Source organism: Amborella trichopoda, chromosome 13, assembly GCF_054954075.1.
Source record: "Amborella trichopoda isolate Santa Cruz 75 chromosome 13, AtrichopodaSantaCruz75HAP2 v2.0, whole genome shotgun sequence".
Classification (NCBI taxonomy): domain Eukaryota; kingdom Viridiplantae; phylum Streptophyta; class Magnoliopsida; order Amborellales; family Amborellaceae; genus Amborella; species Amborella trichopoda.
This window is the reverse complement of record NC_142348.1, coordinates 52187846-52201666: the sequence shown is the minus strand read 5'-3', so window position 1 is coordinate 52201666 and position 13821 is coordinate 52187846. Positions and strand designations below refer to the sequence as shown.

Sequence of the window (13821 nt, the reverse complement as noted above, 5' to 3'; positions counted from 1 at the left end):
TTAGTTATAAAATTTAAATTTTAAAAAATAGTGTAGATCAAGCAAATATATGAAAACTTAAAAATCTTGAAAATTGATGGTAAAAAAATACGTTAAAAAATACACTATTTTCAAATCTTGAAATCCATTTTTTTTCATGTCCATGCATCTTGATGTCAAGATGATCAATTTGAGGATATTTGGGCATCAAAACAACATTTTTAATGAAATGTTTGAGATAGGTTCTAATTTGATTATTTAGAGTCTCGCCTCTATACAAACTTTATCATTTTTTATATCCCCTCTCCAAAAAAAATTTCTTATTCTTTATCTAAAAACATTTTCCATATAAGAACCATAAATCATCCATGTGCCGCGAAAACCTAAGACCGAAGTAACAAAGGAGCGCCAAATAAATCTTCATTTTTCATTCTCTCTCTCTCTAAAAACTTTAAGGCGCGGGCTTGCTTTTGCTTTTCGCCTGTAATCCAAAAGAGAGCAACCCTCTCTCTCAAGTGAGTATATATATGCCATGCCAGCTTCCATATGGTAGAGGAATTTCTTTTATCATTGAAAGCCACCTGTAGCAAAGGGAAGGAGCAATGGAAAGCTTGATTCAGAGGCTCGAGGCCGCTGTTTCTCGCCTTGAAGCCGTTAATGGCGGATTCAGGCCTGCCTCTTTGCCTGAAACTTCTTCGGATTCAAAGACAGATCAAGCCATTGATGCTTACTCCGAGTTGATGGAGAAATCTCTCTCCAGGGTTTTGGCGTCTGCTCAAAAGATCGGTGGCCAAGTTCTGGATGCCACGAAGGTCCTTGAAGAAGCTTTCTCAGTTCAGAGGGGCCTCCTTATTCGGATTAAGCAGACTCAGGTGAGTTCAGTTCTGTTATTTTTTGGGAAATTTATCTTTCATTTGCGCTGAATTTATATAAAATTCGTGGAGTTGATTGTATTTGTAGGAACTAAGTAGAAAACGAGAGATTTCTCCTGAATTCATTAAATTAGATAAATTGTTATTTAGATATCGTTTTAGATGAATTATTGGTGTTATCCTATTTTAGAAGAACCGTAAGGAAAACTGTTGATGTATATGTTTTCTAACGTTTTTTTTTTTCCTCGTTATTTTTGGTTTCTAATGTTTGTTGTTTAATCTTCTGATTAGATTTTAATGTGTAAGTATCATGCAATTGTTCCATCACGTTCACTGATTTTTGAGAGTTGAGTACAAACATTAGATAATTATATATGAATTTTAATCGAATGCATTGAGAAGAAAGAACAGGCCCTTCCAGCTCTTAATTTCCTGCAAGATTTACTTATTTTATTGAATCGAGCTCCAAATGGTTAATCTTTGATTATTAGCATTGATAGATGCAGGTTATTTTGGGCAGAGAAAAGCTCAATATCTCACTTGTTTCCAGATCTTGAGTGCTTATGTGTATATCTAGATGTAGCACATTTGGGAGTTGCATTAATGTGTAGGGATATTTTTTTATGGATTTTACAGGAATGAAAGAGGAAAATGGTTAGGTTTTTCCTGATTTTTAATAATATTCAATGTCGATTAGAAGATTGAATCCTTTCATCAGGTTGTGTGAATTTCCTTCAAATTTTTTATGGCATTTAATTATTTATAGATATTAGAGAATTGAACAGAAACAATTGGTTTATATGAAATTTGGTTTATATGAAACCCAGTGAACAATAGGGTCCAGAGGATTGTGCATATTCTGTTGAATTGAGCAGAAAATAGTGCATGTCCCTTGAATTATAGTGCTTAGCATTGACAAAAGCAGGTAGATTCTGGAAAGACCAAACTTCAACCCTTCATTTGTTTTCCTGATCTTCAGTGATTATATGTGTTAACTAGACAGTTTATTTGGGAGGCGCATTAGATTGATGGATATTTTGACATGGGCCACATCTAAGCTTGTTGTTGAGCTCTCTTTCTCTTCTTTGTGTCCTCCTCTCTTTTTTCAATTAAGAAAGCAATAAAGGGTATTTAGATGTCCATGCTTGCATTGTAACTTTTTTTAGTTAACTAATAAGGTTGTAGAAATCATAGATGCTTTTGTAGGCTGTTTTTGATTTGATGACAACCTGCATTTCATTTCATTTATTCTTCTTTATGCCTGATGTATTGTTATCAATTTATTTAGTTCTGTATATCTATGGTTTCAGATTCTTTTTATTGCTTATTGTGTAGAAGCATTTGCTATCATACGAGGTAGGGAAATTGGTAAAAGAAGAAAGTGACTGTCAATTAGAATTTGCCCAAGTATGCTTATGTGGGTATGGGTATATATGTGCCTCTGTCCCAAGTATGCTTATGTGGGTATGGATATATATGTGCCTGTGTGTGTGTGTGCGTTGTTTATAACAGTGTGCTGAGACACGGCTAAGGCAACTCGGACTCGTCCGAGTACCTTTGTACAACTGCTCAACTTAATAAAATGGGGCTATTTGCCCAAGAAATTAATAGAAGGGGGTATGACACCCTTATTTTGTCTCTGTCTCTCTCTCACTCTACCAGGCAGTGGGTTTCACTCACTCTCTCTCTCCAACCAACCGGGCATGCACTGTATCTCTGTCTCTCACTCTATGTCCCTCCTATCCCTCTCTCCCGCACTCTCTCCCTCTTTCTGTCCGTCTCTCTCCTTCACTATCTCCAAAAGGGGTACAAAATCTCTGCCCCTTTGTCATGGAGAAATGGAAAGTTGGAAATATATATATGTATTTGATTGTCTACAAAAGAGACCATTTATCTTTTGTACATGGAGGTCACAATCATTCCCACTCATTAGATGTCAAATTCGATGGCTTGGGTGAGTCACGAAGTCTGAGATTTTTTTTTTTTGGATCTTCGTGTCTATTCAATGATTTTTTTTTTTTATTTGCTGGAACTTCGTGTCTATTCAATGACACTCTTACAACCACCATTTTGAAATTTAAGGGACAAGAATAATTGTGACCTCCATGTACAAAAGATAAATGGTATATATATATATATATATAAGAGAGAGAGCTGGGCTGGTATGATGTGGAGAGAGAGTGAGAGATGGTGATTGGGTGGACAGAGAGTGAAAGAGAGATGCACTGTCTTAGGCAACCGTCCTTAGTATTTCACGACGCGAACAAATGAATTCATACCTTACATTTTTATTACAGTTATTTTGGTTAGCAAAATTTGATGTGGTTTATGCTTGTTTTGCAGAAACCAGATGTTTCAGCCTTGTCTGAATTTCTTAAGCCGTTAAACGAGGTGGTCATGAAAGCAAATGCTCTAACAGAAGGAAGGCGATCTGATTTCTTCAACCACTTAAAGACCATTGCTGACAGTCTCACAGCTTTGGCCTGGATTGCTTACTTGGGCAAAGACTGCGGTTAGAACACTTTTTGTTGTTTGATTTTATCTTAAAATTCAACTCATGTGATATATATGTACACCCTAAAATCCTAGCTCAAAATCCCTGAGAGAATTGCATTTATTTCCTTTTTCTTTGAAGGTCCAAGCCTTCCAGCTGCTCATGTTGAAGAGAGTTGGCAAATGGCTGAGTTCTACAACAATAAGGTAGCTTTAAGTTGGTTCATCTATTTAGGTTGACAATACAGAACAGTTCTTGAGAGACTTTTAATGACTCACCTGGTGTATAGGTTCTTGTAGCGTATAGAAACAAAGATGCAGATCATGTAGAGTGGGCAAAAGCTTTGAAAGAACTTTATCTTCCTGGTTTGAGGGACTATGTAAAAAGTTTCTACCCTCAAGGTCCTGTATGGGGTGTTACTGGAAGTGGAGGTCCTTCAACGTCAACACTTGCTTCTTCAAAACCTGTTCCATCAAGTGCTCCTGCTCCCCCTCCTCCACCACCCGCTTCTCTTTTCAGTGCTGAGTCCGCTAAGCCACCCTCGAAGCAGGGGATGGCTGCTGTTTTTCAAGAGATCAGTTCATCTGAGTCTGTTACTTCAGGTAATGACACTATATGGATGTTAACTTGAGTAGTTTCATTTTGGTTCTTTTACAGTTTGCTTGAAGTGGAATGAACTCTGTATAACTAAGCTTTTGCAGGTCTGAGGAAGGTTACAGACAACATGAAATCTAAGAACCGTGCTGATAGAACTGGTATTGTTGGTGCGAGTGGAAAAGAAACTGGTCGTTCGGGGTCACCTTCGTTTTCTAAAGCTGGGCCTCCCAAATTGGAACTTCAAATGGGTCGAAAGTAAACCCCATGAATTTATGGAGCCCATAGTGTTCAAAATTAATTAACTTGAATTTTGCAGTTTTGATTTGGTCTTTATCCCCACAAAAGCTATTATTTATTCCACATTTACACTGAAACAACCAAAAGAGCAATAAGAGAGCTGATTCTTTGTGGATTTTCTTTTTCATCACATTCTTTTGTGTTGGCAGATGGGCTGTTGAGAATCAGATTGGCAAAAAGAACTTGGTTATTGATGACTGTGATTCAAAACAATCTGTATATGTATACGGTTGCAAAGATTCTGTTTTACAAGTTAAAGGTATCATTTGTTTTAAATTTTTCATAGTGACAACTTCATTTAAGATGGTTCTGTTTTCAGATTGATATGATGCAGTTCTGTTGTTGGGATCTGTTCTTCGACACATACTTATCCTGTGTGTTTTATACGCAGGCAAAGTCAACAATATAACAGTTGACAAATGTACCAAGATGGGAGTTGTATTCACGGTATGTAACAAAAATAAAGTTGTGTACGTGTCATCCCTGAGATTGATTGCAGTGCAGGCTTCATTTCCATTATTTTGGTTACTTTATGCAGGATGTAGTGGCAGCTTGTGAGATTGTAAACTGCAATGGCGTTGAGGTGCAGTGCCAGGTGTATTTTCTTAGCCGAGCCTGCTAGGAATCTTTAGCATTCTAGTAGGGTCTATTTTTTGAGTTGTGAAAAATGTCTAACCATGAAAATCTAAGTTAGAATCAATGCAGCATCATTCATGGATGAAGAAGTTTTTTTGCTTTGAAGATCTGAAGCTTCCTGACTGTTATAGCTTTTTTTTTTTCCTGACTTCAAAGGGTATGGCACCAACAATTTCTGTGGACAATACAGCAGGCTGCCAATTGTATCTTAGCAAAGATGCTTTGGGGACTTCCATAACAACTGCCAAATCTAGTGAGATTAATGTATTGACCCCTGGTGCCAGCAGTGATGAGGACTGGGTAATTATCTTTGTTTTTATTTGATCTTTTGATAAAAGGTTCCATGTTTATGGTTTTGTAAAAATTCACAAGAGGAAACTTATTGGTGCCTTCGTGTATTTTGTACCTTATATTCCTACATCAAGTTTTAGGACAAGTAATTTTGATTGATCATGCTTATTAATCTGATGATAAGAATAGTGACGCACCTTTAATTGGTCACTATGCATGTTTAAACCATGGAACCATGTTTATCTGAATGCTTGTAGATGAATGAATAAATTCTTTTTGAACTTGGAGAATAGCCAACCTGAAAATGACTGCCCTGGAATGACCCAACTCATAAGAATTATATGACATCTGAATGGTATGCTGTAAATTAGAAGATTACATAGTCTTGAAATTTTTTAAAGATTTTCTTTATAAAATAGTTCCTTCAGGAATTTTCTTATGAGCAAGGAAAATTAAAGGAAAATAATAATGTAATAAATCAATCAGCCATCTAAGTTGGCTTTACTACCAGTTGAGAATTTCTTTTCTACAAAGTTTTAATCAGCAACTCTTAATGGCGAAAAGGTACATGAATAGATTATCTAACGATGTCTATTACAAAAATATGATGTAGTTATTGTTTTAAGAGTGTTTTATAATTTTAAAGAGCAGCATACCCATTTCGTATAGGCATTCGTTTGCATCCTTTAATGACCAAAGTACTTCTAGGGCTCGATCTTGTTATAGCAAGCAAGTACTTTACACCAGAGTTATCAGATTACCTTTGCTTTTGCCTCTTTGACCGAAGTGTTTGGATTTTACATCTACAGCTAAGCTACGCAAATCACTCCTTATATATTTTAATAAATTGGTATTAATCTAAAAAATGCCATCAATAATTCAAAATTTAGGAAAAGTTACGTCTACAATAGTAGGAAATTTGTAGAGCTACCACCTTCATGAAAATCAGAATTTGGAAAACACACATTACGTATATCAATATTCTTAAATATCCCAGAAATACATACTTTTTTAATTTTTCATTCTTCATTTAAAAGAAAAATTCAATTGAACACTTCCCTTGAATTGGCCGAAAAGCTGAAGCACTTCCCATCATTGCCTGAAGTGGAAGGCCAACCAAATTGAATCTTATAGCATTGCTTTACACATTGACTGTATTAAATATTATTCATTTTCTTTTCGTTTTTACTAGATGTGAATTCATACTTTGTATTTATGTTTCAAGTTGTGATAGGTTTTGCATATGATATGTCTTAAGGTCAAACTTTATCTTCTTGTTGCTTTTGTGGACTAGGTAAGATAATTCATTGAGTGGCTGATGAATTATTGGATCGAATGTATTGAAATGCTAATGCATTATGTGGATGAATATATGTTTGAATGGCTGAACTTTCCTTAAAAAAATAGATACTTGAGTGGCCCATATATGTTCGCAAACATGCAATTTAGTCTTATATAGGTGCAATTCTTGGAGACCAGACAAGACCGCCAGTTCAATTGGTTTGACAATTGGCCTATTAGCAGCCAAAACAAGCCTTAAAAACAAGAAAAGTCTGAGAGCCAGGTTCAATTCAGTGTATTGATCCGGCTCAGCCTTTGTTCCCTGGACATGAACATGGGTGTTTGGATATGATGCATATCTAACTGTTAGATGTGATGACCCAAACTTGATATACTCTAACTGTCAGATGTGATGACCCAAAATTGATATACGAGAAGACACATTTGTATGATTATAAATTTATAATAAAATAATATATTTTTAATGAATATATAATAGACAGGAATATATAATAAATAGTTCATACTTGTTTCACTTAGGCTTGGTTGATGCAGCTGTTGACCGTTTGAACTTTGCAGTTCGCACAAGACACCTTGGGTTCAAACGCCAACCTTGTGCTCCAAATACTATATAATTATCCCGTATCTGGAATTGTCAACACAAGATTCGGCCCCAAAAAACGGGGTTTGTGTGGTCTGTAGGGTTCATCTGTTGTTTTGTTTTCACCTTGAATTTTTTTTTTGACTTATCTGACCAGTGTTTGTACCAGTCTCAACTGAACCAGCCAACTATCTCTTTTGATAGCCACTGTGGTGTTTGTAACAATGTTTTAGTATTCCAATTCATTACATTCGAGCGTTTAAAGTCTTTCTCCATGTCCATCATGCTCGAGTTTAGGGAGCGTTGAAAGGCATTTGCGTTGAAGTGCATTTACATACATAATCACATAAAGTGTATCATGATCGTTGAACAATATTCACTTATTTTTCTTTATTTTTAATCTTAATTGAATTATTTGTATGCAAGTTGTTTTTCGTCCTTTGGTGCTCATGTGCTTCTCACATAGGGTTTTATTCTATTCATATCATAGTTGACTGTCTTCAATGATTTATCTAAATCTAGTTATATATCTTTTTGTGGACTTATCACTGGATACCATTTGCAACCCATTAGTATTAGGTCTATTCATATCATAATTGACTGTCTTCAATGATTTATCTAAATGTAGTTATCTATCTTTTTTTAATAGTCCCATATTGCCAGTTTAACTAAAGGGTGAGGTTTCTACAGCTTCCTATACAAATATAATTTGTGTTTGCGGACCAACAACCTTTTGATCTTACTTTTTATGAGCCAACAATAATGTCGTACATTAATTACAGTTTGAGAAAAAAATCTAGCGCTGTCGGTGACGTTATCAATTCATATGAGATGTTTGTTAGTCCATAAACAAATTATTATGTGTATGGGAATAGCAAGGTTTCCATTAGCTAAAAGGGCATCTATTTTCTATGTAACATTTTGAGTTAGCATCTAAAGTTAGATATGCATCTTTGTAGCAATAAGAAGAGGGTGTAACTGAGGTAATCCATCCCTTTTTTCTGGTATAGGTGGAGCATGCATTGCCGCAGCAATATATCCACACATTCAAGGATGGGCAATTCGTGACATCACCAGTTTCGCACTCTGGTGGTTAAGCTCTTGTGAGATGAGTACGCCTTTTCTACAGTTTCTCTCTCTACTGATTTGGTTTTGGCATGAAGAGTGAGAAACTCCGGTTTCCATTCCAAGCTTGCAATTTCATATCTATTATTGCATGCATCTGGGTTTGTTGCATTGCTTTCTCATGTTGTCTATGTTGGTTTTTGTGGTATTGTAATTCTTTTGGTAGACTAGTATTCAAAGTATTAGCTATCCGTAGGGCTTGTTTATTTGTTGAGTTTGTTCCTTCGGAGGAAATTGAAGTTTTGATTTGTTAGTAACTATGGGCATATATTTTATATTTGTTCCGAAACAATTGTTTGCTCTGTTTATTTAGCCAAAAACAAAAAGAAAATCACTTTGTATTTGGATTAATAAGCCATATACTTTTTAATAATCTGAGAATAAATGTTATTGTGTTGTATATTATGTTGCTCTTTCCTCAAGGAAGAAATAGGGCACCACTTGGACAGATTAATCTGGTTTATTTTATGGGATGCTAAATTTGATTTATTATGAAGTAATGTTTGGGTATGTCATAATTTTGATGTTTATCTAAAATTTGGTAGTTATTTGAGAGAGAGATTTCCAAGTTGTTTGAGAGAGCGAGAGAGAGATTTTGTATCATATGATCAATGAGGTCGTACTCGGTTGGTCCAAATCTCCACTGGAGACATTAGGGCCTAGAATTTACCCAATCTGGATCGAAACACGAATTTGGATCCTATTTGGATTTGGGTGTGGATCCAAAATTTATATCCAAATACTAATTTGGATCAGATCCAGGTATAGGTGGATCCGATGTGGATCCAACTTGATTTTTAAAATAATATATATTATTTTATAAAAATATATAATTATGTATTTATTAATTTATATATAATTATATATATAATTTTTTAAAATTTTAGAAGACCTAATCTGGATCTTATTTATATTTTTCCGGATGTTATTTATATTTTTGGATCCAGATTAGATTTGGATTCGGATCCAAACATTGGATTCGAATCTGGATCTCATGTATACTATTAGGATATGAATCCGGGTATCCGATAAATTTTCAGCTAGGGGACATGCTATAACATGTTTCCTAGTGGTGTGGTTTCTCTATCTTTGGAATCCGAAGCGTATCATACACTTAACTTTGGTTTGTACATGTTGCACTATCGGCCCTATGCCTCTTTTTTTTTTTTTGATATATTAATGGTGGAACTGGACTATTCTTTTCCCCACTGTACTGGTGGTGTGCTTTACGTTCCACGCACTTGTGTATGGTGCACTTTTCCAATATGAAATGTGAAGGCAAGGTAGAGCGGACTTTTCCAATTTGAAATGTGTAGGCAAGGTAGAGCGGGGATGACAGCTTGTCACCTGCAAATCGACAAATATAATTTATATGTTTTTGGACCTACGGCAGTTTGATTACGAGTGATAAATTTGTGACATTATTATTGGTTTACTTTTAACGGTCTGATCAATAATAAAAAGCGGTGCCCAAAAAAAAATAGAGAAATTAGGTAAGACATAAAAATAGCTTGCCCATTATCACATCATCATAAAAAAAGGTGCACTATTTAAAATTTAACTTCTTGTTTTGTCCAAATTGTAAAAGTTTACGATGTCACAATGGGTTGCAAATTGTTTAAGGGGTAATTTTCAATTTTGCTCCTCCAGTAGAAGGAAAATAGTTTTTGGGGACGTGAGATATTGGTCTATTGAAGTACCAGTATTTCACTTTAAACATCTCATAAGACACTGGCATTTTAAAGCAATTGAATATTACCGAAAATATTATTTGAGATACCAAATCTCACTTTAAATACCCTTTTGAGTTATTAGGATTTTTGAATACTAATTTCTAACCATAAAAGTTATCCTTAGATATTGGTGTTTTCGAATATCATTTTCTTACTCACTCATGGATATAGGCAATTTCGAAAATCAATACGTGAGATATTGGTACTTGCGTTCTTTAATATTGGTATGTTTGAAAAGGAAAAAGTTTATATAAGAGCGAGGCTCTAAACAATCAATTTGGGCGCACCTCAAAAATCCACTAAAAGAGTTATTGAAGCCTAAAAATCTTCAAATTGTTCATATTGATCTCAAGATGTATGGACATGAGAAAAAAAATGGATTTCAAGTATTAGAAATAGTGCATCTTTTTCAAGATTTTGAAGCGTTAATATATTATTCGATCTACACTAAGTTTTAAATTTTATAATTAGAGATGAAGATAAATTTTCAAGCCATCACAAAGATTTCAAGTAGTGAAATATCTTTCTACACTGTTGGAAGGTGGATTTTACCTTGATTGTTTAGAGCCTTGGCCCTAAACAAATCACACCCATTTGAAAATACCATGTATCAATATTCAAAAATACCAATATTTTTAGACAGTCGGGTTTTTTGCCTAAAACTGATCTGGTTTTTTGTGCACGTTTGGTAACTAGGCTGATCTGGTATTGTTAGTGCACGTTTGGTAACTGGGAGTTGTGGATTGTTTGGAATTTGGAAGTTCTAGCTCCTTGGGAGTTGTAACTTTTGATGCTTGGAAGTTTTGAAATACTTGTTTGATAACCTGTCTAGTAGTTCTCGAAAATATAGTTCAGGCTTCGCAGGGATCTAAAACAGCTTCATAGAAAGAGAGGGTTAATGCCGGAGAAGAGAGGACTTACACAGAAAGGACATGGTTGGAGAGTGAGAAGATTCATTTAAAGAGAGAGAGGAGTCGAAGAGAGAGCGCTTGGTCATAGAGAAAGAAAAAGTGCACGATTAGAAAAAAAGTATTTAGAGATAGATAGGGCATATTTTAGAGAGAAAATGAAGTTATGTGTTCTTATAGTCTTATTAACAAAACTTCAGATAGCATTTCTTATTAAAAAACAAAGAGGTGGTATAATGAATTGGCCAGTTTTGCGGTTGGATGTTTCAATTATTAAACGTGCATGTAATGACAAATATAGATATATGATGGTTAAAAAAGGGCCAAAAAACAAAAACCTCAGAGTCATAGGGTGGCAATGGACCTGAACTGACCCAGGACCCCCCTGATAGGTATAGATTTAGGTCCAATTTTTGGACTTGACGGGTTGGGTCTCGGTTCAAAACTTGGACCCCAATACTATTCGGGTTTGGGTCCAGTCAGACCTGGCCCGTACCTAACCCGTTGCCACCCCTAAGTGGTGTCTAATTATCAAAACACCCTTATTTATTCAGGATATTTTTAAGTAAATAATTGCTGAGGAAATTGGTCTAGAAATTTTCTGCAAAAAATTATCAATTTTGTTTTAATTTTTTTCTTTTTTTACATATTAATAATTTTCATTTTGGGGACTATATATTCCTAAGAAATTGGGTTTGAGAACTATCACAAAAATGGATTATATAGAAGGGACGCATTTCTACAAACGAGTCAGTGGACTCATAAAAACCGTGTCGTTACATATATCGACTATGGACTGGTCCTTCCTACCATTTTCCATTACATTCTCTTATGGTTATCAAGCACATTTGACACAAAGGCGCTTGAGGGCCGCAAGTTTCCATTTGAGTTCGGTTTGCTCTTCATGCATTTTTTAGACCGCACGGTAATTTTTGCTCAATAAAATGGGAAAAATGGTTCCAAATCAGGCAAACTAATGTGACGGGGTGTTTTGAGTTTTTCAATAGGGTGAAGTTTATACAAGGTGCCTTCATACTGTAGAAGTAAGGCGCACCTTTAAGCTTAGTATTTTTTAATTTTAAATTAAAAAACTAAGTCATTAATCTCCATTGTACGTAATGATTGTTAAGTGGGTCATTAATTTCCATTGTAGTTAATGAATGTTTAGTGATTCATTCTTTTGATTAGACGTGACTTCGAACAAGAATGTGGATGTTAGCAGTGGGAAGGCCCCTCCATTTTTTTTTTTGGGAAAATCACGCTTAACAGCCACATTTATTTATTTTTTTGGATTGGAACTTAGAAACTATATAACCAGCTAACAAAACACTTATTCTACTTACTGGAATTCTCTGTAATTGCATTTTTCTCCTAAAGAATTAGAGTTGAGAATTTTTCGGATCGGGCCCGGATCCACCAAGATTTGGATCCGAAAATTATGCATGGGATCCGGATCCAAAAACAATATATGGAATACAGATTAGATCTTCTAAAAGTTTAAAATTAAATATATTATATATGTAAACTAATAAATATATTATATATAAACTAATAAATATATAACTATATATAAAATAATATATATTATTTTAAAAATTGAGTCGGATCTGGATAGGATCCACTTGTACCTGGATCTGATCAAAATTACTATTCAGATCTAGCTTTTTGATCCGGATCCAAATTTTGGATCCATACCTGGATCCAAAATTCTGTTTCAGATCTGGATTGGGTAAATTCTCAGCCCGCTATAAAAATCACGCAAAATAACTGTTAACAGCCACATCTCTCTCTTTGGTTGAGCATTTAAGACTATGTAAAAGGCTAGGAAGCACTCAATTCTACTCAATGGAATTCTTTCTCTTATCTTTTTCAATTACATTTCTCTCTTGAACAATGAGGTTATTATTTACGCCTCTTATTGTTTACTCATCTTGTACACTGGTGCACTTTTTGAATTATTCTCTTCCCCTCAGAAATTGAGGTTGTTATTTTGCTTCTTATTATTGTATTGTTTTAATACACTAAACAAGTTAAGACTGGTTTTCTCTTTTTTATTGTTTTCAAATACACATTTGTGAGAAATCCTCTGCACTGATATTCATGTCAAATAGGGTAAACGAATGCGACTACAGGGGACAAATACTACCCTTGGTATAGGGACACATGATACTGATCTTTGTATCATATAGGTGACGAATACTACCCTTAGAAAGCGCGAGGTCACAGCTAGTCCTAGCTATCAAATGTCAAATTAGATAGCTTAAAGTATGCCACAGAGTTCAGAAAACATTTCTTTGAACTTTTAAGCCTAATCAATTGCAAACTCTCAGCCTTTTGATTTAAAATCAAACAGCCAGAAAGGACTATAGCCCCTTAAAGAAAAGATAAATGGTCTTATTATATAATGAAAATATATACAGTAAAACCATTTACTTTGGGTAAAAGGAGAAGGTTGTAGACTCACTCTTTAGTTGGTACTTTTAAAATTGTGTGTTCGGGGGTATGCTTTGATTGCGCTCAAAGTCCCAAAAAATAATTATCAAACTTTATAAAAAAACTCAAGCTCTCATATTTCACATTTCATGACTATCACATTTGATGGCTAAGAGTAGTTGAGACCTTCTTGTACCAAATTTAAATTGTCTTACATGGAAATGTAAATTGTCTTGCATTTAGCGAATATAGTTTTTCCATTTCTGCTCGCTTCTGATTTGTTTAGGGGTGCAATGGGTTGGTTTGGGTTTGGATCCATGTAAAAAAAATTATATAACTTTTATTAGATATATTTCATAAGATGTGGTTTATACAAGGTTCTAATTGGTTTATACAAGGTTGTTTTGCACCATCCATTTTAGTTAGATGGTGTAGAATTGACATATCTTTTAAGACAATGTCAAAATGTGACATGTTTTCTAAAATAATGTCAAGACCCTCTATGTAAAATTCAGTGTAGATCATTGTACCTTACTTCTATAAGTAAGGGTGCAACTTTATATAAACTTCTTTC

At 34.7% G+C, this 13821-nt stretch overlaps 1 protein-coding gene across 2 annotated transcripts; it reads left to right on the top strand.

Annotated features, from left to right (window-relative positions):
- The first annotated feature begins 364 nt into the window (after positions 1 to 364).
- On the top strand, positions 365 to 8573 carry CAP1 (cyclase associated protein 1). Of its 2 annotated transcripts, none has more exons than XM_088857005.1 (10): positions 365 to 851; positions 3195 to 3363; positions 3487 to 3551; positions 3635 to 3947; positions 4047 to 4197; positions 4389 to 4498; positions 4631 to 4686; positions 4778 to 4822; positions 5032 to 5175; positions 8059 to 8573. In XM_088857005.1, exons 1-10 carry the CDS (start codon positions 582 to 584, stop codon positions 8143 to 8145), a joined length of 1410 nt encoding a protein of 469 aa, XP_088713131.1. In that variant the 5' UTR covers positions 365 to 581; the 3' UTR covers positions 8146 to 8573. The 2 variants fall into 2 exon arrangements, with proteins under 2 accessions (XP_088713131.1, XP_006856025.1); XM_006855963.4 differs by having other exon boundaries at positions 4778 to 4834.
- Positions 8574 to 13821: the final 5248 nt, after the last annotated feature.

Excerpts from the sequence above, each read along its gene's own strand:
- CAP1 (XM_006855963.4), top strand. The coding sequence starts at position 582 with ATGGAAAGCTTGATTCAGAGGCTCGAGGCCGCTGTTTCTCGCCTTGAA. Across the intron at positions 852-3,194 it reads TTCGGATTAAGCAGACTCAG|AAACCAGATGTTTCAGCCTT; the intron begins GTGAGTTCAGTT and ends CTTGTTTTGCAG. Across the intron at positions 4,687-4,777 it reads AGATGGGAGTTGTATTCACG|GATGTAGTGGCAGCTTGTGA; the intron begins GTATGTAACAAA and ends TACTTTATGCAG.